The 23,282-nt window shown below is 40.4% G+C and overlaps 1 protein-coding gene and 1 long non-coding RNA gene across 2 annotated transcripts in view; one reads left to right on the top strand and one right to left on the bottom strand.

The window, feature by feature from the left end:
- SCIN (scinderin) overlaps positions 1–23,282 on the bottom strand; it is a 76,044-nt gene that overhangs the window by 6,351 nt on the left and 46,411 nt on the right. Inside the window, exons 6-13 of the mRNA XM_004743424.3 lie at positions 20,306–20,438; positions 19,798–19,886; positions 18,770–18,985; positions 16,562–16,683; positions 10,261–10,351; positions 7,816–7,986; positions 1,337–1,514; positions 937–1,058 (exon numbers count right to left, since the gene is read on the bottom strand). Of these exons, the coding sequence (XP_004743481.1) occupies positions 937–1,058; positions 1,337–1,514; positions 7,816–7,986; positions 10,261–10,351; positions 16,562–16,683; positions 18,770–18,985; positions 19,798–19,886; positions 20,306–20,438 (1,122 nt within the window). The remainder of the gene's footprint in view (positions 1–936; positions 1,059–1,336; positions 1,515–7,815; positions 7,987–10,260; positions 10,352–16,561; positions 16,684–18,769; positions 18,986–19,797; positions 19,887–20,305; positions 20,439–23,282) is intronic.
- Positions 5,855–20,491, top strand: LOC106004916. The gene is made up of 3 exons (XR_001177999.2): positions 5,855–6,021; positions 10,094–10,231; positions 20,333–20,491. It is a non-coding gene; the product is annotated as an uncharacterized LOC106004916 (long non-coding RNA).

Raw genomic sequence — 23,282 nt, 5'->3', positions numbered from 1 at the left:
CTGTGGTGCCCAACAACCAAATATTTATCACAATTTGAATCTTTAATTTGAACCTTCAAGTTTTAGGTCAAATCTCTTATAATCTTCAAGTTTGGTTTGAACATGAGCATTTTCTTCTAGCAAGCAATGTAGCTGGGGAATGATTTAGACAATTCATGGGTATGTGTTGAAAAATAAAGTTTGTATTCACCAGGACATGGTGACCAAATCTTTGTATCAAATTTTACATAAGAAAGAAGTCTGTTCTTTAAGCAAAATATTTGCTCAAAAAGCTAGCATGTCAAACAGAGAAAACAGAATTTTTACACTTCAACTGAGATGAGGGGATGCACCCCAGGATATTTTAGAGCCTGATATAAAATCAGTCTTGTACACCAGATACTTTGAAATGTCTGCAATTCAAAGCCTGTGAATGACTATAAAATAAAACCTTCTTGCTGATTTCACTCAATTTGCAGGTGCATATGTAGCTTTCTATGATTCTGCCCAATGATCATAATATTTTCATAATATTTCTAGTCAGTCAACATGGTGAAACTTTTTATTCCCTGGGAAACTGAAGTGTAAAACTGACACAGTTTGATCAGAAACCACCACGGTTTCCCACAGAAAGTGTCAAATTATTAAATTAGTAAATCCAACCATATGCATATTCATAGAGCTACAGCCTCATGCTGACACAGGTGCCAAGTAGTTGATATTTTTTAAAGCGGCTTGATTTATGTAGTACTTTACAGTGTTCCTATGCTTTCAAATCCATTATGTCATGGACTCTTAAAATGAACTTTTGTAGAGCTAAGATGATCACCTGTTTGCAGATAAGCAAGCTAAAACTGAGAATCAGAGCACTGACGTGGCTGAAAAGTGTGAGAGCCCCATGGGAAGGCCTCTCCCAATGTTCTTCGGTTCTAACCCCGTGTTTTGCAAGACACTCACGATGAATCGTCCAGTTTTGTTAGAGCAGCCATAAAGCCGAGGTGGATGGTCTTCAGCCTGGGTTTCTAACAGTGGAGAAGTCTGGTAGTGTTTTCTCCCTCCAAGGGAATTCCAAAACTCCTCTGTGAAAAACACAATGAGTTAGCCAATGCACTTCCAGGAGCCCAGAGCCGGTGTTGTCTTTACATTAACAAATGATATTATTTCATCTTGACTTTAATGTTAAGAAGTTATTTAAATATAGCAGGTTCCATCACCCACTTTTACAACTAAGGGAAGGATCTGTAATGCCCTATAACTTTTACAAAAGCCCTGTTTATGAAAAAGTTTTAAAATTACATGATTAGCAATTATACCAAATACAAGTCCTGGCTAGTGTCCTTGGCCCCACAGTACACACCTGGTTCCTCGCCTTCCTGAATCTTTGTGGTTTTGCATTTGAGGACACTTGCCACATACTCTGCTCCTCTCTCCTCCTCTTGGCTGGCACCTTTTCCTATCCAGATGTAGCCATTGTTTTGTCGCAGTTTCAAGACAAAAACATCATTGGAATTCAAAGACTGTGCATCAACATCTACCTAGAATATAAAGAAAAATAACAGAGGGATTCAGATTCACCACTACTCCCTCAATAAAGATGTCCGAGAAGCTGTGACAGAAACAAACCATCCGTTCAACCTTCTGTCCTGATTCCAGGGTGGCACTAGGACACCACTCTGGCATTAGAAACAGTAGTAGTACTTTGCTCTGTATCACTTTTATGTTCAGCTGCCCACAGACAGCAGCAGAGGGCTCTAAGAATAAAGTTGGCCAAACTTAAATGAGAAGGAACAAAGATAATATTTAAAGAAACCATAAGAATAGGCATTGACTATAAGTGATGTTTGGAAAGTGGGTGTGATAGATACAAATGACACACATAAAGCAAAGATGTTCAGTTTTGGGGGCATGTGGGTGCCTCAGTGGGTTAAGCCTCTGCCTTCAGCATGGGTCATGATCTCAGGGTCCTGGGATTGAGCCCCACATTGGGCTCTCTGCCCAGCAGGGAGCCTGCTTTCCCCCCTCTCTCTCCCTGCCTCTCTGCCTACTTGTGAGCTCTCTGTCAAACAAATAAATAAAAATCTTTAAAAATAAAGATGTTCAGTTTTTCTCTCCCCTATTTATGAGGTTTTCCAAATAATCAAAGGGACACCTACCCAAAGCAATTTACAGATTTAATGCAATCCTTGTGAAAATACCAACAGTATTTTTCCACAGAGTTAGAACAAACAACCCTAAAATTTGCATAGAACCACAAAAGACGCTTAAGAGCCAAAGCAATCTTGAAAAAGAAAAACAAGACTAGAGGTATCACAGTTCCAGACTTCCAAGATACATTACAAAGCTGTAGTGATCAAAACAGTATGGTACTGGCACAAAAAGACACATAGATCAGTGGAACAGAATAGAAAGCCCTGAAATACAGCCACGCTTATATGATCAATTAATCTTTGACCAAGAGGCAAGAATATGCAATGGGAAAAAAGACTATCTGTTCAACACATGCTGTGGGAAAACCGGACAGCTACATGCAAAAGAATGAAACTGGACCACTTCCGGGAGCCTGGGTGACTCAGTTGGTTATGTATCTGCCTTCAGCTCAGGGCATGATCCTGGGGTCCTGCGATCAAATTCTACATCAGGCTCCCTGCTCCATGGGGAGCCTGCTTGTCCCTTTCCCACTCTTTCTCTCTCTTTCTTTGTCTCTCATGAATAAATAAATAAAGTCTCTTTTAAAAAAAGATAAAAAAAAAAAAGAAATTGGATCACTTTCCTATACTATACACAAAAAGTAACTCTAGATAGATTAAGGCCCTAAATGTGAGAACTATAAAAATTTTAGAAGAGAGCAGAGGCATTGTTTCTCTGATGTTGGCCATAACAAAGTCTTTCTAGATATATCTCCTGAGGCAAGAGGAGCAAAAGCAAAAATAAACTATTGGCACTACATTAACACACACACACACACACACACACAAACAAAAATCTTCTACACAGCAAAGGAAACAACCAACAGAACTAAAAGATACCCTACTGAATGGGAGAAAACATCTGCAAGTGACATATCCAATAAAAGGTTAGTATCCAAAATATATAAAGAACTTAAGTAACTCAACACCAAAAGAACAAATAATCCAATCAAAAGCAGGCAGAAGACATGAATAGACATTTCTCCAAAGAAGACATTCGATGGCCAAAAGACACATGAAAAAGATGCTCAACAATGCTCCTCATCAGGGAAATGCAAATCAAAACCACAATGAGGTATCATCTTACACCAGTCAGAATGGCTAAAATCAGAAACACTAATGTTGGTGAGGATGTGGAGAAAAAGGAACCCTGATGCACTGTTGGTGGGAATGGAAACTGGTGCAGCCACTGTGGAAAACAGAATGGAGGTCCCTCAAAAAGTTAAAAATAGAACTATCCCATGATACAGTAATGGTGCTACTGGGTATTTACCAAAAGAATCTGAAAACACAAATTCGAAAGGACACGCACGCCTATGTTTATTGAGCCGTTATTTACAATAGCCAAATTATGGAAGCAGGCCAGGTGTCCACTGATACATGAGTGGATAAAGAAGAAGCAGGATATATAGATTATTCGGCCATAAAAAGCAATGAGATCTTGCCATTTGGAACAACACACGTGGATCTACGGAATATAAGGCTAAGGGAAACAAGCCAGGCAGAGAAAGAAATATAGCAGGTAATTTCACTCATATGTGGAATTTAAGAAAGAAAACAAACAAAGGGAAAAAAGAGAAAGAAACCGAAAAACAGACCCTTAAATATAGAGAACAAACAGTGTTACCAGAGATGTGGTGGGTGGAGGGATGGGTGCACTGAGTAATATATGGAAGTGTTCAATCACTATATTGCACACCTGAAACTAATATAACACTGTACATTAACTATATTGAAATAAAACACACACACACAAAAAAACCCCACAAAACATAAAAATCATAAAAAATCATAAAATCAAAAAAAAAGAAAAAAAATTATAAAATCATAAAAAATCATTAAACAGGGACTGAAATCCAATGTTGGCAAAGCAATAACAATGCAAATTCACTAAAGGGTTCTCCAAGCTCAGATAAATTATAACTCAAATTGTAAAAGGCTATAGTAGATTAGTAACAGCACTGACATGACCTTTCCTTTCAAGCAAGAAGCTGTGGCCACTGTCTGGAATCAGGCCAGGAAAGCACAGCTGTGCTCCCTGTGGCCACAGGGGAATGAGGAGGACCCACATGGGCCCGGACTCTGACCTGAGGAGGAGGCAGAAGGCAGAACATCAGGGCAGGGCAAGCTGGTGTAGTCTCAGGCCTGGGAGTGAGCCCGAGGGCCCCACGATGGGCTTGTGCCTTCATGTCTACGGTCTTGGGATTCTGTGACTCTTGTCAGACTCTGTGAGAGCCTCTGACCACATGGCCATGTGACTATAACAGGATGTGTATGACTTTCGGCACCATCGTGGGACTCAAGGTGATGAAGAACCAGTGAGCACGTCTGAGATAAAACAGCCACGAGAGAGGAAGGAAATACAAGTCTGGTGTTCTGAGAGTATTTCAAGAAGGTGTCAGATGATGGTGTTTGGCCAACTGGGTCGAGATGCCATCAACTATGCGGACAGCTGAATTTCACCAGGCTCACCAGGACCCTGTTTCCAGAGAGAGCCTTAGAGGAGGAAGGAACAGTTGTTGAAACTTTTATTTTTTATTTATTTATTTTTTTATTAAAGTACAGTTGACACACAGTCTGTTAGAAATGTTAAGGATGTGTTGCAGGGGTTGCTAACATTCAGGAATGTGGGTATCATCCTTTTGAAGGAGGAACAAGGCCTCTTGGACCCATATTTAAAGGAATCTGCCAGATGGGATGTCGGAGACTGATAGGAACCCGCACGGCCAGTTTCTCCTCCGAATGTCTCCTTATTGGCACAGAGGGAAGAGCTTGGAGGATAGACAGACAGAGGACAAGAGACCCACACACAGACTAGTGTGGCTTCGGGGAATTAGTTCCAAAATAGAATATCACAAAGCTTTAGCCTCCCAGGAGATGAAAACAGAAAGCCTTACAATGATTTTGATGAGGCGTGTAGGGGGAGCAGGTGCCTGACCTCCTTTCTTTGATGTTCCATTCAGAGAGGCTGGGAACGTGAAGGCCAGTTTGAGAGGTTACAAGCCAACAAAGGAACCAGGTCACAAGCAGCTCACATGCCTCTTAAAGACATGCCTGCGGGAAAGAGACTAGGAAGGCAAGGGTTCTAGACTCTTCCATCTGAAACCAGCTAAGAGTGCCTACAGAGGAAAGCTCAATGGTTACCTTGACAGATTAAAAAAAATTAGTCATAATAGAACATATGAGAATCCATGTACAGAATGTTCTAGATGAGGTCAATATACATGATGGCATTTAAATGATAAGACTGAATGAGATCGCCATGGCGAGGGCCAAGACTGAGCCCTAGGGGTTTTGGAGGACGGGCAGAGGAGAAGCAGAAACTGGACTGGTGCAAGAAACCTCTTCAGAAACTTGGAAGAAATGCTGGTAAGTGTGGTTGCTTCAGAGGCTGAGTGAAAAAAAAAAAACAAAAAATAGTGTTTCAAGAAGCTAGGGAAGGGTGACTGTGGCAAAGGCCAGTGGAAGGTTAAGGAAAGGGGTTAGAAAAGATAACTTCTGTCTCCGTGAAACGCAGGTACTCGGTAAATGCTACGCAGTACACAGTACTGGAAAATGCTAGGAGTGGCTGGAAGGACGCCCGAGGAGAGCGGCTTAACAAAGAAGAGGCTTAACCATGTAGGGACGAGGGAGGGAATGAGGCCAATGCTTTTGAGGATCCGTGCTCTCTTAAGGAGGGCAGAGAAAGGATATGGTAGCTGGGAGCGTCGGGGTTAAGAGAGGGGTTTTTAATGGAAAATGGGAGTGTTTTGAAAGCATGCTTGTTATCTGAAGGAAATGATCCAGAAGAGAAGAATACACTGATGACAGAGAAGAGAAAGGTTACTGTCTGCCCTCATGATGCACTGGAGGTGAGGTAAGAACACGGGACAGAGGGGAACTCCGGGAAAGTCCGCAGGAAGTCAAGAGGACTGGGACAGAAGTTGGGGGTAGTGGTAGTGGTAGGAATTTGGTCTCAGGGCAGGAGTCACATTTTATTTATTTACATAATAAATATGTATTAATTTATTTACCGATATATTACTTTTTACAAACATTACTTTGTAATGCTAACTTATGGGTAAGAGTATATTGATATTAATTTATAAAATTATCATTATTTATATCTAAGGAACTATTATAAAATACTTACAAATTATTAAATATAAATAAATTACATTTACTTCATGAAACAGGCAGGAAGGAGAATATATGTGTACAGACAGGAGCACGCTGGTGACACTGGAGGGGAGTAGATGAGGTGACTCTTGTGTGATTACATTTATGTTCTCTGAGAACTCTGACTCCGTGCTCAGTGGACAGCAGGCGTGTTGGAGGTTTGGAGAGGGAAGACATGAAGGGTGTGTTGGATGGAGACGGTTCAGGGACTTAGGTTTGAGACTGGAAATTGCTAGAATGTGCATCCTAGAGTAAAGGGACCAAACGACAGGAGAGGGTTGTCGGAGATTAGATGTTCGAGGTGCTAAAGTTATAGCAAATTTCAGTACAGGACCACATGAGTGTGAGATAAAAGGGGTCAAGGACAAGTCTGTTTGATGAGAGAAGCCAGAGGGATGGAGTCAGTGAGACAATGGCTGAAGTCACCAAAGAATAAGAGGGGAAGGGCTGGCGGCTCCATGGACGACGGCACAGGATGTTGAGGGAGGGAAGTCTGATAAGAGGGACAAAAGTCAAGGAGGCAAGAGTGGGCCAGGAGGGTACCCTACTCGCCCCCATACCTGGTAAGAGGGCACTGAGGAAAAACAACTTGCCCTTGCGAGGGCTATATGGGAATCTGTGTCCTCAGAGGATGCCACAGAGCAAGGAGGTACGGGGGGCGGGGGCTGGTTCAGAGAGGAGATTGCAGGTGGAAGGTATGTCACGGCCCAGCTGGTTTCAAGGGCTCCGCGGAATGGCTTGTGCCAAGGGGAAGGGTTGGCAGGTAGGTCCAGGTGTGGGGATTACAGAATGTGGTGGGCAGTTTAGGGGTGACTGGGGAGACGTGGATTTCAACAGTGATGGAGGTGTCTGGATTATGTAATGTGATGGATGGTCCCAGAGGTCAAAACACTCAGCCATTAGACACCTGGGCCTGCTGGCTGGTCCATGCATGAGGTCTTCTTGTCTTCTGACCTGTGACATGGAGTTTGATTGGTTCCCCAGCTGCAGTCAGAGACAGCTTATTTGGCTGGTTGAGTTATGGCTGCAGACCAATACGGTGAAGCCTGCCTTCCACATTTGTTACACTAGGACAAACAAGGGTTTTCCCTTTTGAATTTCCCCTGTGACCACCCGACCATCACCTGCCATCCATCTTCCTCCAGGCCCTTCTAAAAGATAAAGCTTCAGGCCTTTGACCATTTGATTTGTTACATTCTTAAAATTTTATTTTATTTATTTATTGTTTTTAGTACAATGCAGTTGAAAAGTGTGAGAGGCCTGATATCCAGAGTTCACTTTTTACTTGGTTCTCCTGTTTTTGTTTTGTGGGTTTTTTTTTTTGTGTGTGTGTGTGTGTGTTTGTTTTGTTTTGGTTTTGGTGAACAATGGATTAATTATTGAAGTAGAGGGAATCTGCTTGCCAATTTTTTGAAGACTAATATTTGTTGATGGCTCAGGTCCACCGGGAAGTCCATAAATAGGGCACGTTTGATTGAAAGCATGGCATTACCTCCATGATTCTGGTGATGGATGCCAGGTTTCTCCGGACTTGAAAGAGGCGTGTAGGGGGAGCAGGTGCCTGACCTCCTTTCTTTGATGTTCCATTCTTGTAAATAATGAGCGGTTTGTCTTTGAACAAACTCAGCAGGTGAGCAGGCTCTTTGCCTTGGGAGACTCGGATCTGGGAGCAGAGAGGATAAAAGAAACCTAAGGAAGGATGCAAGGAAGGAAGGTTGTATTTCCACACGTGTTATCTTCTCTTTTGAAAACAAAGCAAACAATAAAAAATAAATAGGAAATTGAGAGCAGGAGGCATGGTGATTAACAGAAAATATAGGTGAATGCTAATGAAGCATGGTTTTCTGGCTGAGTTAAGCGTTTTTGACTCCAGACACAGCACACTGAACTATTTCTTCCAGGGGGAGACAGCACCGTAGGGCACCATGTCCTGCTTCCAGAAAGTCCAAAGCTGTAAGTGTGTTCATGTACATCTCCAAAAGAGAAAAGACAGCAAAGTGCTGATGTACACCATTGTTTGTAAAAATTACTCTTTTTTCAAGAGCATTGACACTTGACAGTTGTGTAGTGACACACTTGTTTCAGAAATATTTTGGAACTTGTTCAGAAGGTAAGGAGATGTGCATTTAAATGCTTCCAAAAATAAGACGACACCAAAGCATACTCATTATTTCTACATCTCTGTAACCATGAGATGAAAAGATGATGACAATCTGGCTTCCAAACATCAAATTCTGGCAAAAATAAATAGAATTTGTTTTCTACTTTTTATTCATAAGGATGGTAATAGATTTGCTTGATATAAACACTCTAAAAATATGTAATATAAGGACTTTTCAGGACAAGGAAATTAAAGAAAGTAAATGGTAAATTATTTACTTTCACTTGTTAGTTTAACACCAGACATTGGATTAGAAATGAGTTTGTTATTTCTTACATAAATTGTTGATGTAATTTCTTACATAAAGAGTTCAACTTTTGTGTTAGCTCTCTATTTTTAAAATTATTTCAATTTTTCAATTATTTTTTAATTAATATTTTATTTAAAATTGAACTGTCTTATGCACCCTGGTGTGTCTTTTTCTAGAAGCCCAAATAAATGCATACACCATAGCAGGGAGGCCTAGGGAGCACTAAAAATAATTAACGTCACAGGCATCTTTCTTTTTCATTTCATTTAAAAAAATTTTTTTGAGTAATTTCTATGCCCAACGTGAAGCTTGAATTCACAACCTCAAGCTTAAGGGTCGCATGACTCATGACTGAGCCAACCAGGGGTCCCCCACAGGGATCTTCCAATTAGTTGGCATTCAAATAAGCAAGTAGCAACTCACAGAAATCTTTTTTAAATCACAGCCCCAAAGCTAGGATTACTTAAAACTGTTGCTGCCTTGGCATTTCCCTTAACATTGAGAAAACCTCAATGTTATGTTTTTCTATGTTGCCAACATAGATAAAAAAGGGGGGGAAATAATTAAGATCCATTTTTCCATTGTTACATTCAAATAAAAGAGATAAAAGTTAAGTTGAAAATGTTTCGCTATTGTTAACATACCCTACAAAGGAATTTAAAACAGAGGCACGGGGGACTGGAGTTGTTTAAACATTACTGTGAACTACTGCCATCTAGTGATAAAACTAAACATTACCATCTCATTGGGAATTTGGGATGCGACAGACTAACAATGGAAATTCATTCACTGGGTGTATCAAATATTTTATTACAAAATACAGAATTTATAAGTCACAATGTATGTCTTCAAAGTCTTTGAATAATTTAAGGAATACTTTAAACGTTAATCAAATGATACTTATGTCAGTTCTTAACTAGAAATATTTCATTCAAAAGTGAATATAATTGTTCAGGGGAAAGTTCAGTGCATTTAAAGAATTCAGTCATCTTGCTAATTTGTAAAAATATTAAAAAGTTAATATGAAACTTCAAATTTTAAGATCTAACTTGATTTATATATCGACTGTCAAGTACCAAGACAGGAAAAAAACCAGCTAGAAGACCAAATTTGGCGTCCACATCTTAAATTTTATGTACTAAAATATCTGATTTACCTCAATGTTTAATTATTATCTTTTAAGAAGTAATTACACACTTACAAAGATCTGAAAACTGGAAAGTGATCAGCTGGGAGTAATAACTTGGGTAGAACAGTTTTATGTCAAATAACTATCAATTCCTTTGGTTCCTTTGATCTGTTAACTAGTTTTTTGTTTTTGCTTTTGTTTTTCAATTTTGTTTGCTCCCTCTTTTCCAGAATCTGAGAGAAGAAGTATGGCATGAAAGCAGGAACATTTAAGTTGCAAAATGAAAAAATGCAATATTTAGGAAAGACCAAATTCCCATCCCAACTGGAGAGATCTTTAAGTAGTCACTGGGCCAGCAAATAACGTGGGTGAGTTGTAGGAGAGAAACTACCCCAACCTGCACAGCCTGTCCTCTGAGGGATCTATCCAACTGAACGGTCAGGAATGCAGATGTTGTCAGCTCATCTCTTGTGGCATCTGCTCCTTGCCTGGAGGAACCAAAGTAAAGAAAATTAGCTTGTATTTAAGGTTTATTTTTTTTATTTTTAAAGATTTTATTTATTTATTTGACAGAGAATGATCACAAGTAGGCAGAGAGGCAGGCAGAGAGAGAGAGAGAGAGAGGGAAGCAGGCTCCCTGCTGAGCAGAGAGCCCGATGCAGGACTTGATCCCAGGACCCTGAGATCATGACCTGAGCCGAAGGCAATGGCTTAACCCACTGAGCCACCCAGGCACCCAGCTTGTATTTAAGTTTTAAGACTTTCTAGTGTAGGCATTTCAGAGATTTAAGTCATTAGGAAAGATCAAGATGAAACCATTTTGACAAGATACAGCCAGAGAAGGTATCGTTTTTCTGAAAGTGCTAACCTTGACCCATGAATTGCCCTGCATATTACCTAGACCTCCACATGATAATTATATTTTTTATCCTCATATTATAGGAAAAGAAACTGAGGCTTATCTCCTTACATAACTTAGCTCAGTAATCAGGTCTGTCTCATTTCAAGTGGAGGCTGCCTATTTTGGGAAATTGTCTCCACAGTAAAAATAATCCATCTGAGTAGAATATGAGCCCCATCTATTAGGCTGGATATTAGAAGCATTCTATCTTTACATCAGCATTTGGTGACCATAGTAACAAATGTCTGGACCCAGAAAAATCAAGGAAAGAATCATCAGAAGTACGTGACGGAGTGGCCCCATTTTGTCATGCTAGCAATTCTTTAAAGGTTTTATGCATAAAACCGTAAGAGTGGCTCAGTTACCAGAGACCCAGACCGGGGTCAATAAATCAGTTCGTCCAGTTCATTTGCAATTTCTCTTTCAAAGGTACCTTGTGGCTATAACTCCAACCACTAGCTTAACCTGTACAGCAAACTTTGGGAGATCGGCTTGTTTGATGAGTTTGTGGGGGGAAAGCCGAAGCACTGAGCATGGTTTGTTTTTAGCCAATTATCCCACCTCTGCCTGACTAGGGGTTAGCAGGAAAAATACTAATCCTGGAATCGAATTTCAGAAGCTAACACTATTAGGATGTCAGGTTGGCTCAGTCGGTTATGTGTCCGACTCCTGATTTTGGCTCAAGTCATGATCTGGAAGTCATGAGATTGAACCCTGCATCGCATGGAGCTCTCTGCTCAGCAGGGAGTCTGCTGGAGTCTCTCTCTCTCTCTCTCTCCCTCTCTCCTGCTGCCCCTCCCCCCAACTCACACACACACACTTGTTCTCTTTTTCTAAAATAAATAAATAAATCTTTCAAAAAAAGGAGTCAACTATATCTTTTCTTCTGAAACCTTAAGAGTGATCTACTTGTCCAATACCCAGAATAAATTAGCACTAACTTTCCATCCTGGGCAATACATATATACACGTACACATGCCCCAAAACACTGAGTACAAGAAACAAGTTTTGTTGATTTCAGAATATTTCATTGTACCATAACAGAGTCAAATGTTAGGAAAAAGTTCTAAAAAGTTGGGGGGGAGGGGAGACATGCTCATGTGAGGCACACATTCAAAAGAAAATAAAAAATGTTTTCCCTAATAAAGCTTACTCATAAAGATAGTCTTTTAATGCCAATAGCTTAAATTTTTCAGGAGCTTATAATGTTAACAAACACTTCAGCAAGCCTCTGGGAGCACGGAGTAGGGAGTAACATAGAGGGGTCTGTTACCACCTGTCCTTTCTCTGTCACATCTGCAGTTCCCTGCCTAGTTCTCTATTTCCTTTTTTTAATCTGTAGAAAAACATTCAACTGACTATAGACATTATTACCAAACTTTTGTCTCAATTTCCATTTTTTTTCCTTGAAGCATTTCATCCAGCAAACCTAGAAACCCTCACCAAACTCCTGCCTTCTGATGCTCTTAATAAATTTTTCACTACTTACCCCCAGCTCCTCTTCCACTTCATGTCAAAGTGACGCTTGCTCCTTTCCACACAGATTCAGACTCATTTGCTTTATGGATCTGTGACCCAGGGGGTCAAACACTCCACCACAACTAAGACATAATAAAGTTGCTCCACTCCAGTTTTGAAAACCTACACTTAGGGGTAGTGGGGGTAAGAGCGGACAACTCTACTTTGACATGATTTTTCCTTTATAAATCTTTGGCACTTGTTACTCATTACAAATAAATGCTGCAGGAAAATAGAATTTACTGCTTTGAGAGATTCATCATTGCCATTGTTCAACGTCTGTTCAATTTCAACTACTTGACATTCCCGAGAAAAGACCACATTTTAGAATACAAGTGGTTTCAGAAATTTTTTAAAAAGCCACAACAATATGTGTATTCAGTAGTTGATTTAATTCTCGTCCTTCATCTTTTACTGTGCCTCAAACTTAACCATTTACATTCCTGCATCAAAATTATCATATAACCTGGGAAGCTGTTTAGTTTGAAAGCTTATATTCAAGAGATCTGCTTATTTTCTAAATGTCTCTACACTGCCTTTACACAGCTTTTGAAGTCCTGCAAACCACACAACGTTAACAAACTGACATATTTAACATCCGTGAAAATAAGACTCTCAAAAGGACCCTGAAATATCTAACGTATCTTCTTGATATCTCAAAAAATGATAAATTCTTATCCTAGGAACCTTGATCACATAAAATTGGAAAGAACAAATTAAATGACCTCTTCTTCCACCCTAGTCCCGTCCTAAAGAGAGTAATTATTAAGAATATGGCATATTCTCACTTTTTCCCCTCTGATTTTTTTATAGTCAGGGCCAAGCCTGCCCTCCTCCTGAGTTTCTTATCTCAGTGAATGAAACACTACCCATGTGTGCATGGACCAGAAATCGGGGGCCACCTGTGATTTGGTCATCTTCCCTGTTTCTCATACCCAGTCTTTCTGATACCAATGCCTTAATACTACAAACTCATCTTATCCGTCCCTCCCTGTTGCTCTAACACTGAGTTCTGGCCACATTATCCCTTGGCTGAATTACTGCAACACATTCCCAGTGGCTTCCCTGCCACCGGCCTTCTCCCATCAGCCCATTCTCAGAGATGTCAACCAAAAATAACTTCTGTAAGAGGAAAGCCAATCATATTGCTCCCTGAGCAAACTCTTTGACTGGTTCCCAATGCCCTGAAAATAAAGTTCATCCTCCCTAGGATGGTTCCAAGGCTGTTCATAGGTTGGCTCCTTCTGATTTCTCTGATTTTATCTTTTGCTCCCTAACTTTGCTCCAGCCATAAGTCGTTACTAGTAAATTAGAGCACATGTCCCCTGCGTTGCTTAGTACAACTTCTCTATTTGCTTGCCTGCCTACCTGCTCCTCTGTTCCCAGTTAGATGTCACTTCCAGGAGGCCTACGGGTGGGCTTGGTATCTCGTCTAGAATTCCCCAAAGATTAAGCCTGGTTTTATCTTAAAATCCTTCATACTTCATTGAAATGCCTGTTAATCACCTGCTTCTTTTTAAAGTATCAAATCTTGGGGCTCCCGGGTGGCTGAGTGGGTTAAGCATCTGCCTTTGGCGCAGGTCACGATCTCAGGGTCCTGGGATCGAGCCCTACATTGGGCTCTCTGCTCAGCAAGGAGCCTGCTTCCCTTCCTCTCTCTCTGCCTGCCTCTCTGACTACTAGTGATCTCTGACTGTCAAATAAGTAAAATCTTAAAAAAAATAAATAAAGTATCACATCTTGGGACACGAGTCATTTTTTTTTTTCACCACAGTATCTTTAGTATCTATCTAGCACAGTGCTTGGCGCATAGAAAGTGCTCGGTGAATACTTTCAAATGAGTTGAGAAAAAGTAACTGCATTTAACATTTATCATCCAATTTAGTCTGTCTTCGTTACAGCCACATAGTTGTTTACGTAGATGGTGAATTATCAATTTTTCAAAATGTGCTCTTGAGCTTCTTGTTTCATCTCTCTTGTCTGAGCTAAGTGCCACAATCAATTAGATTTTTTATATGCAAAAGAGAGCAGAGAGAAAGACCAAGAAACAGAATGCAAAAGAAAAGCTGACTGAGAACAACCGATTTGTCCCTGTAAAGGCCATGCTTTCCAGAAACACTTTTCTGAGCTAATATTTTGGAAGAAAAAATTGCAAAAGAAGGACAGAGCTTACACCAGGGTATAGGGGTGCTCAACTTTAGACTTAAAAAGAGCTGTTTATCAAAGTGTGAAATGCTCCTTCACCAGGTACAACAGTTGGGAATTTGGGTTAAGTTACTTCATCTTAAGTCTCTCCCCTCCCTTTCTGTCTTTCAAAAATAACCTGGTTGTGAGGAAGAAACATAATAATGAAAACACCTAGCACTTTGCTGGCACAAACATGCTGCTCAAAAAAATGGTTGCTATGAAGATGACATCATAAACAGAGAGTCAAGTAGCTAAATACATTAATGATTGACAGGATGTGATGGGAACCATTGCCTAAGGTGGTGCAGGGCCTGTTAATCAGGAGAGTGTATGTGGATCATCTGGGATCTTGTTCAATTGCATGTTGTGCTTTAGTGGGCCAAAGGTGGGTCCTGGAATTGTACATTTCTTTTTTTTTTTTTCTTAAAGATTTTATTTATTTATTTGACAGACATCACAAGTAGGCAGAGAGGTGGACAGATAGAGGAGGAAGCAGGCTCCCCGCTGAGCAGAGAGCCTGATACAGGACTCATCCCAGGAACCTGAGATCATGACCTGAGCCAAAGGCAGATGCTTAACCCACTGAGCCACCCAGGCAACCCAAATTGTACATTTTTAACCAGCTTCCAGGCAATGCTGATGTTTCTGGTTCCCAGACCATCCTTTGGACACCAAGAGCCTATAGGATAAAGATAATCATCCCATCTCCTGAACTTGGCTGGCCTCAAGGCACCGGTCAGGGTAAGTGGTAAGTGGTTACACTGTCCAGATGGAGGTGACTCTCATCTGGCAGGACCCTCACCACAGAGAAACATCTCCATATCAACAGAGACCCGTGTCCATGTACACTCAATACGCCCACTGAATGTTGCCATCATCATGTAGGCAAAAGTAGGATCCTGCTTCACCCCTGTACCTTTCACCCTGATTTCACTTAATAAAAAGTTGGAGAATCTGACACTATATGATTTGTTGCAGAATCCCCATCCCTTTGGAACAGCCCAGCATGGTATGTATGCTTCACTTACCCGATTGGACATTTCCCACTGATCAGAGCCTTGGCACTAGACTCTAAGTAAACTTAACCTTCAATTAACTCAAATTATTATGGAAAACCACATTAAGAGGTGGGTGTGCTGGCAATTTTTTTTCTCCTTTATTGCCACAAATTTCATGGGGACCAAGAGTAAAAATGCATCAATTTGAGGTTCCTGGGGTATGAAACAGAGCCATAAATGATATATATCCCCCAGAGGGTTTGCCTCACTGCCACTTTGCAGCTCCAATTACGAAGGACCTCAGTGAATTTTAATAATAAGAACGCATGGTGGTCAGTACTAGCTAGCTGGAGTTAGCTTGCACAGGAGGCGAGATATTTAACCGCATATCTACTAAAAGAACACTACATTTGGATACCAAAATCTTGTTCCTACACTAGAAAGGATGATTTTAAAAGAATTTATTTACTTATCTGAGAGAACGAGTGAAAGCATGCATGAGTGGGAGGAGGAGCAGAGGGAGAGGAAGAAAGAGAACCTCCAGCAGACTCCCTGCTGAGCTAGGAGCCCCACCTAGGGACTTGATCTCACAACCCTGAGATTGAGACTTGAGCAGAAATTAAGAGTTGGAGGCTTAACCAGCTGAGTCACCCAGGGGCCCCTAGAAAGGATGATTTTTTATCTAACCCTTCCTGCTTGTGGAGAAGAGCTACAAATCAGAGTCAAAAATCATATTGAAAGAAAATACCACATGCATGCTATACAAATCTCACCGGGATAACTATAGGATAATTCTACCCCTTGTCCCATGGAATTTTTTTTTTAAAGGTTATTTATTTATTTGACAGACAGAGATCACAAGTAGGCAGAGAGGCAGGCAGAGAGAGGGAGGGGGGAGCAGGCTCCCCACTGAGCAGAGAACCTGGACTTGGGGCTCGATCCCAGGACCCTGGGATCATGACCTTAGCTGAAGGCAGATGCTTTAATCCACTGAGTCACCCAGGTGTCCCATCCTGTGGAATTTGATGAAATGTAAATGGAGTAAAATCTGTCCACCTTGAAACTTGAGATTTTAGGAAAGAGGAGAACTTACCAGGTGTAGATGATCTGTCCTCTGGGATAAGTATAGAGTATAATGTAGCAGTCACCACCATAGAATTCACCATAGGAGTTCTGGTCAATTTCAACCCTACCATTATTTTCTACACGCCATATCTGAAAGGAATGGAATGTCCATAGCAAAATTAAAATTTTCTTGATCTAATAGTACTTCTCAGGAGTTTTGTTTTGTTTTTTTTTTTTTTTTTAGATCTATTATTAAACAACTTTTAAATACTTTTCTAACTAGCTTACAAATTAAACAACAGGAAGAGATTTTATCAGTTTGACAATTGGTTCACTGATTTTTTAAGTGTTTATACATATATTTTTTGCATCCTCCAGAGTACTTACATCAGTTCTGAGCCTATTAATACATACCTACTGTTCGATTGATTAGTGAAAATAACACAAGACTCTGGTGAAATAAGGAACTAAAATATTCGGTTCAGAAATATATCTCGTAACTTGCATAAAATATTTCATTAATTGGGAGACAACCTGTTTGTTTATTAAATTTTTTTTCCCCCAGCACAGTAAAGCATGATTATTTCCTCAGGCAAGAGTGGCAGATAGGGACCAAATAATCAAGATGCCAATCGCTTGACTATTTTCAAGAGGTGCCATTTAGGCATAAGACTGAAAAGATAAAAGTAGGCAGAAACTTTTTTTTTTTTTTCTGGGTTCTCAACCTCATCACAGATTAAAGACACTCCAGGTTGGAGAGATGAGAGCTGTAGATGAACTAGGAAAGCAACACGAAAGCCTGCCAGGCAAAGTGCGCATGCGCACCCTCCGGGGGCCGGGGAGGATACACGCCTCCCCTTGAAATTTGGTGATGGAGGAGCAGCAGTGCTTTCAGAGAGAAGCATGACATCCTGGTGAGCAGGGGAGAAACAACAGCACCCCAGGGCTAAACCTAAAAGCCTAGAGAAATCTCCGAGACTTCCGAAGTCCGGGGCTGACTCAGGAGGACATCTCAGAGTCAACACAAGAGACTGTCCCTGGGACCTGGTGCTGGAAAGCCAAATCTGCCACCAGACCCTCCTGCTGTGCTGAGCTGCAGAAAAGCGCATGTGAGCAGGAGACAGACCCAGACAGCAAGCTGATACCCCTCGGACAATGGCCATGTGGGGCCTTTCTCCCTTTGCAGTTCTTGCAACCCCCAGATAGCTGAGATGCACACCTTCATGTCTTTGAAAAGAGGCAAAATTACTTCTTAAATTTCTTTCTCATATACTTTGCTCCAAACATTGTAGTAAGCCTTGGGAATACAAGGATAAACTATTCAATTCCAGCCCTCAAGGAACTAAGGAGAGGGCCAGGAAGAAAAATAAACTGTTCTGCAGTCCTTAGATGATGGTTCTGTGAGAAATATCACTTATGGTTTGAGCACAAAGGCAGCTGGCAGCTCCAGGACAGAGGGGAGGCTTCTCAAAGAGCTTCAGCTTATGACTGAACTGAATTCTGCAGGAAAAGGAATGGAGACTTTAGCCAGAGGGAGGAGGGAAGAGCCCTCAGGCAGTGGTAGAGTGAGGCAGCCAGGAGATCAAGGATCAAATCCTGGAAGAGCCTGCAGGCCCAGCTGAAAACGGAAAGCCATTAAAATGTTTTATAATAAGACACAACATTACCCAGTACTCATTAAGTTAGATGACTCAAGAGTAGAGGGTGAAGAGAATTGAATTAGGGATATTTATTAGGGGGTTATGGGCAATTTTTTTCAGAAAAAGAGGATAAACAACAAACAATTTGAATGCTCTATAAATATCTGTGAGTTTAGCACGTACCCAATTTGCTTTTGTGAGTGCCCGTAAGGTACAAGGAAAGGTCTAACTAATGGTCGCTGGTACATTCAGAGCCACTCGTCCTCACTGGACAATCCCAATTCCAGGAGTGGGAGCAATTCTGGACCAGGAAACAAGATGGCTGGTTTCCACAGCATGTCTAATAGTAATGAGGTGATCTTGCACAGATAGCCTAACTTCTTGGAATCTCAACACACACATTGTAACATAGGATTGAAGGTCAGAAACTGTCTCTTCCAACTTTAAATTCCCTGATTTAATATACAGTCATGGGCCACCTTTATTGATAAGTAAAGTTAAATGACAAAGTTTGTAGTCTTCTGAAGTTACATTTCCAGGTATACTGGCATACATGGGCTTGAGGAAAACAGACACAAACAAAAGCAGCCAATTACCTCCACTTTTCCGGAACCATCATCCACCATATTGTGCTGGGCAGCCATCTGGGGAGAAGTGTGTAGTTTTGAGGCATCAAATGGAATTTGTTTTATTTGAGCCACTTTCTCGGTGACATAGACTTTCCCGAAGCCATCACTCTGATCTTTCTCTCTCCAGTCCTTAAAGAACTGTTTGAAGATTGGTGTTTCCCCTCCTTCTGGAAGAACTTGAATCTAAAATTTAAAACAATGATAATTATTCTAAAAATAAAATAGAGGAAAGACATTCATCTAGGAGTGGAGAAAAAAACTCAGGAAAAGACTGTCTTGGTTTCTGTGGTGACAGATGTAAACCTAGAAGCTGGGATCTGTGAGTGAGTGTGAAATGGAAGATTATCAGATATGAAGGTGAAACAATCCACCTCTGCTTTTTGTCACAACTAAAGTGACTGCCCCTGAATTTGGATGCTTGAAGTAAGAACAGAGCTCTGTCATGTTACCATTACAGTCAAATATGTGTGACTCTTATTCTGCATTAGGTTTATCAGAGATCTGTAACCTGGAAGAAATGATCTCATTGTGTTCCTTGTGTGAAGACATAAACTGAAGAGAAAGGATGAGACTGAAAGACTCAGAAAAGGAAGAGTAACTAATCAGGTGTCTAAGCGGATGTCAGTGAAGCCAAATATTATCTGGCTATTAGCCCAGGTCTGTACAACCTGCTCTAAGGACTAACTGAAAAGTGCTCTCAGTGCATCCAACTGTGGTTGATCATCTCGACTGAAACGCCATGGAGGAAGCAGATGGGGTCTTTTTTCATAATGCAGCCCATAGAAGGTCTGATCTCCAGTTTCTGCAAAATTCCATCCTCCACAAAACTATGGTTCTAGGGACATGGGACACAGTGTGGCACACACACAAGGGAAGAATGACTTCCATGCATAGGGTAGTTTGATCCAAATTCTCACACAAGTTTTGTGAAGACAGGATGAGCTCCCACATTTTAATTTTTTTTTTCTAGCCAGCTCATTTCCACACACACTTACTTGGGTATTGCTGGAATAATTCATTTGCTTTAGGAATTCTTCAGCTGTCTTCATTGCAGCTTTTCTCTCCTGGGGATTAGCGTCTTTACCTAAATGGAAGATAAATGAAAAGGACAGAATATCAGAGAGGGAAAACATTATATGATTATGAAACATTTGCACACCCCAAGCAATAAACATGATTATAATTTTAATTTAAATATGACACTGAGCATGGCAAAACTGTCCTGGTATGTTAAATATATTTTGTAGTATCCTAATGATTGCCATTATATATAAAAGATTCGTTTTATATTGCCCAATGCTATCTTTAACCCAATCGTTCTTGGCAAATGATACTAGTAGGAAGAAAACACAGTTTTGATATCTGAATTTTATATGAGCTATTTACAGATCAATTCTCAAAATGATAGGCTTTCTTTTTTAAATCAGAAAAGTTTTCTTTACCTTTTCAAAGAGATAGCCATTAAGTCTGTAGTGCAGCTACTATGTCAATGGCATTTCTTACCCTTCCATACGAAAATTTGTTTTGCAGAACCATGGTCCAAAATAAAGCATTCTTCGGAAAGCAGCATCGCCATGGAGAAAGGGTTCTCTTCTGCAACCACAGTCACTCTCATGGATCCACTGGCATCTGAAACCTAATATAAAAACCACGAACTTGTTTGCAGATAATAAAAATGTTCTAAAATTACATCATGGTGATGTTTGCACAACTCTGTAATTATAATAACAACCATTGAATTGCATACTTTTAATGGATATGGTATGTAAATTGTATCTCAACAAAGCTATTAAAACAACAACAACAACAACAACAAAAAAAAATCCATGAGCCAAATTATACCCTAAAAGGCTATTTTTTTTTTAATTTTAAAAAATTTTAAAAAGATTTTATTTATTTCTTTGACAGAGAGAGAGTGAGAGAGCACGAGAGGGGACACAAGCAGGGAAGTGGGAGAGAAAGAAGCAGACTCCCTGCTGAGCAGGCAGCCTGATAGGGGACTCAATTCCAGGACTCTGGGATCATGACCTGAGCTGAAGGCAGGCACTTAATGACTGTGCCACCCAGGCACTATACCTAAAAGACTTTTGATTTATTTAAAAATTTTTTTAAAGATTTCATTTATTTGACCAACAGAAATCACAAGTAGACAGAGAGGCAGGCAGAGAGAGAGAGAGAGAGAAGCAGGAATCCTACTGAGCAGAGAGCCCAATGTAGGGCTTGATCCCAGGATCCTGAAGGCAGAGGCTTTAACCCACTGAGCCCCCCAGGTACCTCCCTAAAAGGCTTCTTAAAGGTCCTTTGGACAATCAACAAAACTAAAAGACAATCCACAGAATAGGAGAAGATACTTTTGAATGACATATCTGACAAAGGGTTAGTATCCCAAATATATAAAGAACTTACATCACCCAGCACCAAAAAACCCCCAACGGTCCAATTAAAAATGAGTATAAGACATGAACAGACACTCCTCCAAAGAAGACATACAGATGGACAACAGACACATGAAAAGATGCTCATCAACATTTATCATCAGGGAATTAAAAATCAAAACCATAAGGGCACCTGGGTGGCTCAGTAGGTTAAAGCCTCTGCCTTTAGCTCAGGTCATGGTCTCAGGGTCCTGGGATCAAGCCCCACATCGGGCTCTCTGCACAGCAAGGAGCCTGCTTCCCTCTCTCTCTCTGCCTGCCTCTCTGCCTACTTGTGATTTCTGTCTGTCAAATAAATAAATAGAATCTTTAAAAAAAATCAAAACCATAATGTGATATCACTTAAGCCTGTCAGATCGGCTACAATCAAGAACACAAGAAAAAACAAGTGTTGGCAAGAATGAGGAGAAAAAGAAACCCTGATGCACTGTTGGTGGGAATGCAAACTGGTACAGCCACAGCAGAAATAGTATGGAGGTTCTTCAAAAAATTAAAAATAGAACTACCATATGATCCAACAATTCCATTATTGGATATTTAACTCCAAAATGCAAAACACTAATTCAGAGGGACAGATGCATTTCTATGTTTACAGCAGCATCATCTACAATAGCCAAATTATGGAAACAGCTCAATTGTACATTGATTGATGAATGTATAAAGAATATATGGTGTGTCTATAAACAATGGAATATTACTCAGCCATAAAAAGGAATGATGTTTTGCCATTTGCAGCAACATGGATAGATCTAGAGAGTATACTGCTAAGTGAAATAAGTTGGAGAAAGACAAATACCATATGATTTCACTGATATGTGGAATTTAAGAAAACAAAACAGGGGCACCTGGGTGGCTCAGTGGGTTAAGTCGCTGCCTTTGGCTCAGGTCATGATCTCGGGGTCCTGGGATCGAGTCCCGCATTGGGCTCTCTGCTCAGCGGGGAGCCTGCTTCCCTCTCTCTCTCTCTGCCTGCCTCTCTGTCTACTGTGATCTCTCTCTGTCCAATAAATAAATAAAATCTTTAAAACAAAAACAAAACAAACGCACAAAGGAAGGAGAAAGAAACCAAGAAACAGACTCTTAACCATAGAGAACAAACTGATGGTTATCAGAGGGGAGGTGGGTGGGACGATGGGTGAAATACATGAAGGGGTTTAAGAGGACATGTATCATGATGAGCACTGAGTGATGAATAGAATTGTTGAAACACTGTATTAATCACCAGAAACCAAGAGAACACTATATGTTAACTATATAAGAATTAAAAAAATTCTTTTGGGGTAAAAAAACCATTAACAGAAAGTTAAGTTTCAACGCTGGAACTAAAGAACCAGAAAATAATAGTGGTAATAGTAATGGCTAAGGTTTGTTGAGATTTCCAAATAATAGGCACCAGGCGATGAACTTTACATGATTAGTTACTAATTTTTATAGCAATCTTTTCAACTAGGTAATAATCTAAGACTCACTGCACCCACATTAAGAAAAACAAAGCTTAAACCTTTATTCATTCAGCATTTATTGAGTGCCTACCATAGGCCAAGCGCTATGCTAAGAAGGCAGTGGCTCATTACAGTCTATACATAGAGACTATTCCCAGATTAGGTCCTGTAATTTAAGTATTCTTTGTGTAAATTGTCCAAGTAATTTTCTTCTGGCACAAATATTTATTTAGACTGTCAAAGTTTGGAAACAACCGCCAGAACATTTCTTTTTTTAGTGGCTCAGTCAGTTACACAACTGCCTTCAGCTCAGGTCATGATCTTGGGGTCCTGAGATTGCTGATGGGGCTCCCCACCCAGCAGGGAGTCTGCTTCTCCTGCTCCCTCGTGTGCGTGCACACACACGCACACTCTCTCTGTCTCAAATAAATAAAATCTAAAAATAAAAAAAAAATTTTAAAAGAACAATTTTTTTAAAGGTGGAGGTGGTATTGCAAAACTGAAAGTGATGTTAGAATTCCCTGTTTTTCAAAGTCCAGCTTGTAGGCTGCAAGGTAATCACCCGGGTACTTGATAAATATGTGGATTCTGGGGCCTTCCCTA

This window comes from Mustela putorius, unplaced genomic scaffold (genome assembly GCF_011764305.1).
Source record: "Mustela putorius furo isolate JIRA1106 unplaced genomic scaffold, ASM1176430v1.1 tig00003845_pilon_pilon_pilon, whole genome shotgun sequence".
Taxonomy (NCBI): Eukaryota; Metazoa; Chordata; class Mammalia; order Carnivora; family Mustelidae; genus Mustela; species Mustela putorius.
Note: the sequence above shows the minus strand (reverse complement) of the source record. Positions and strands in the feature narration are given on the sequence as shown.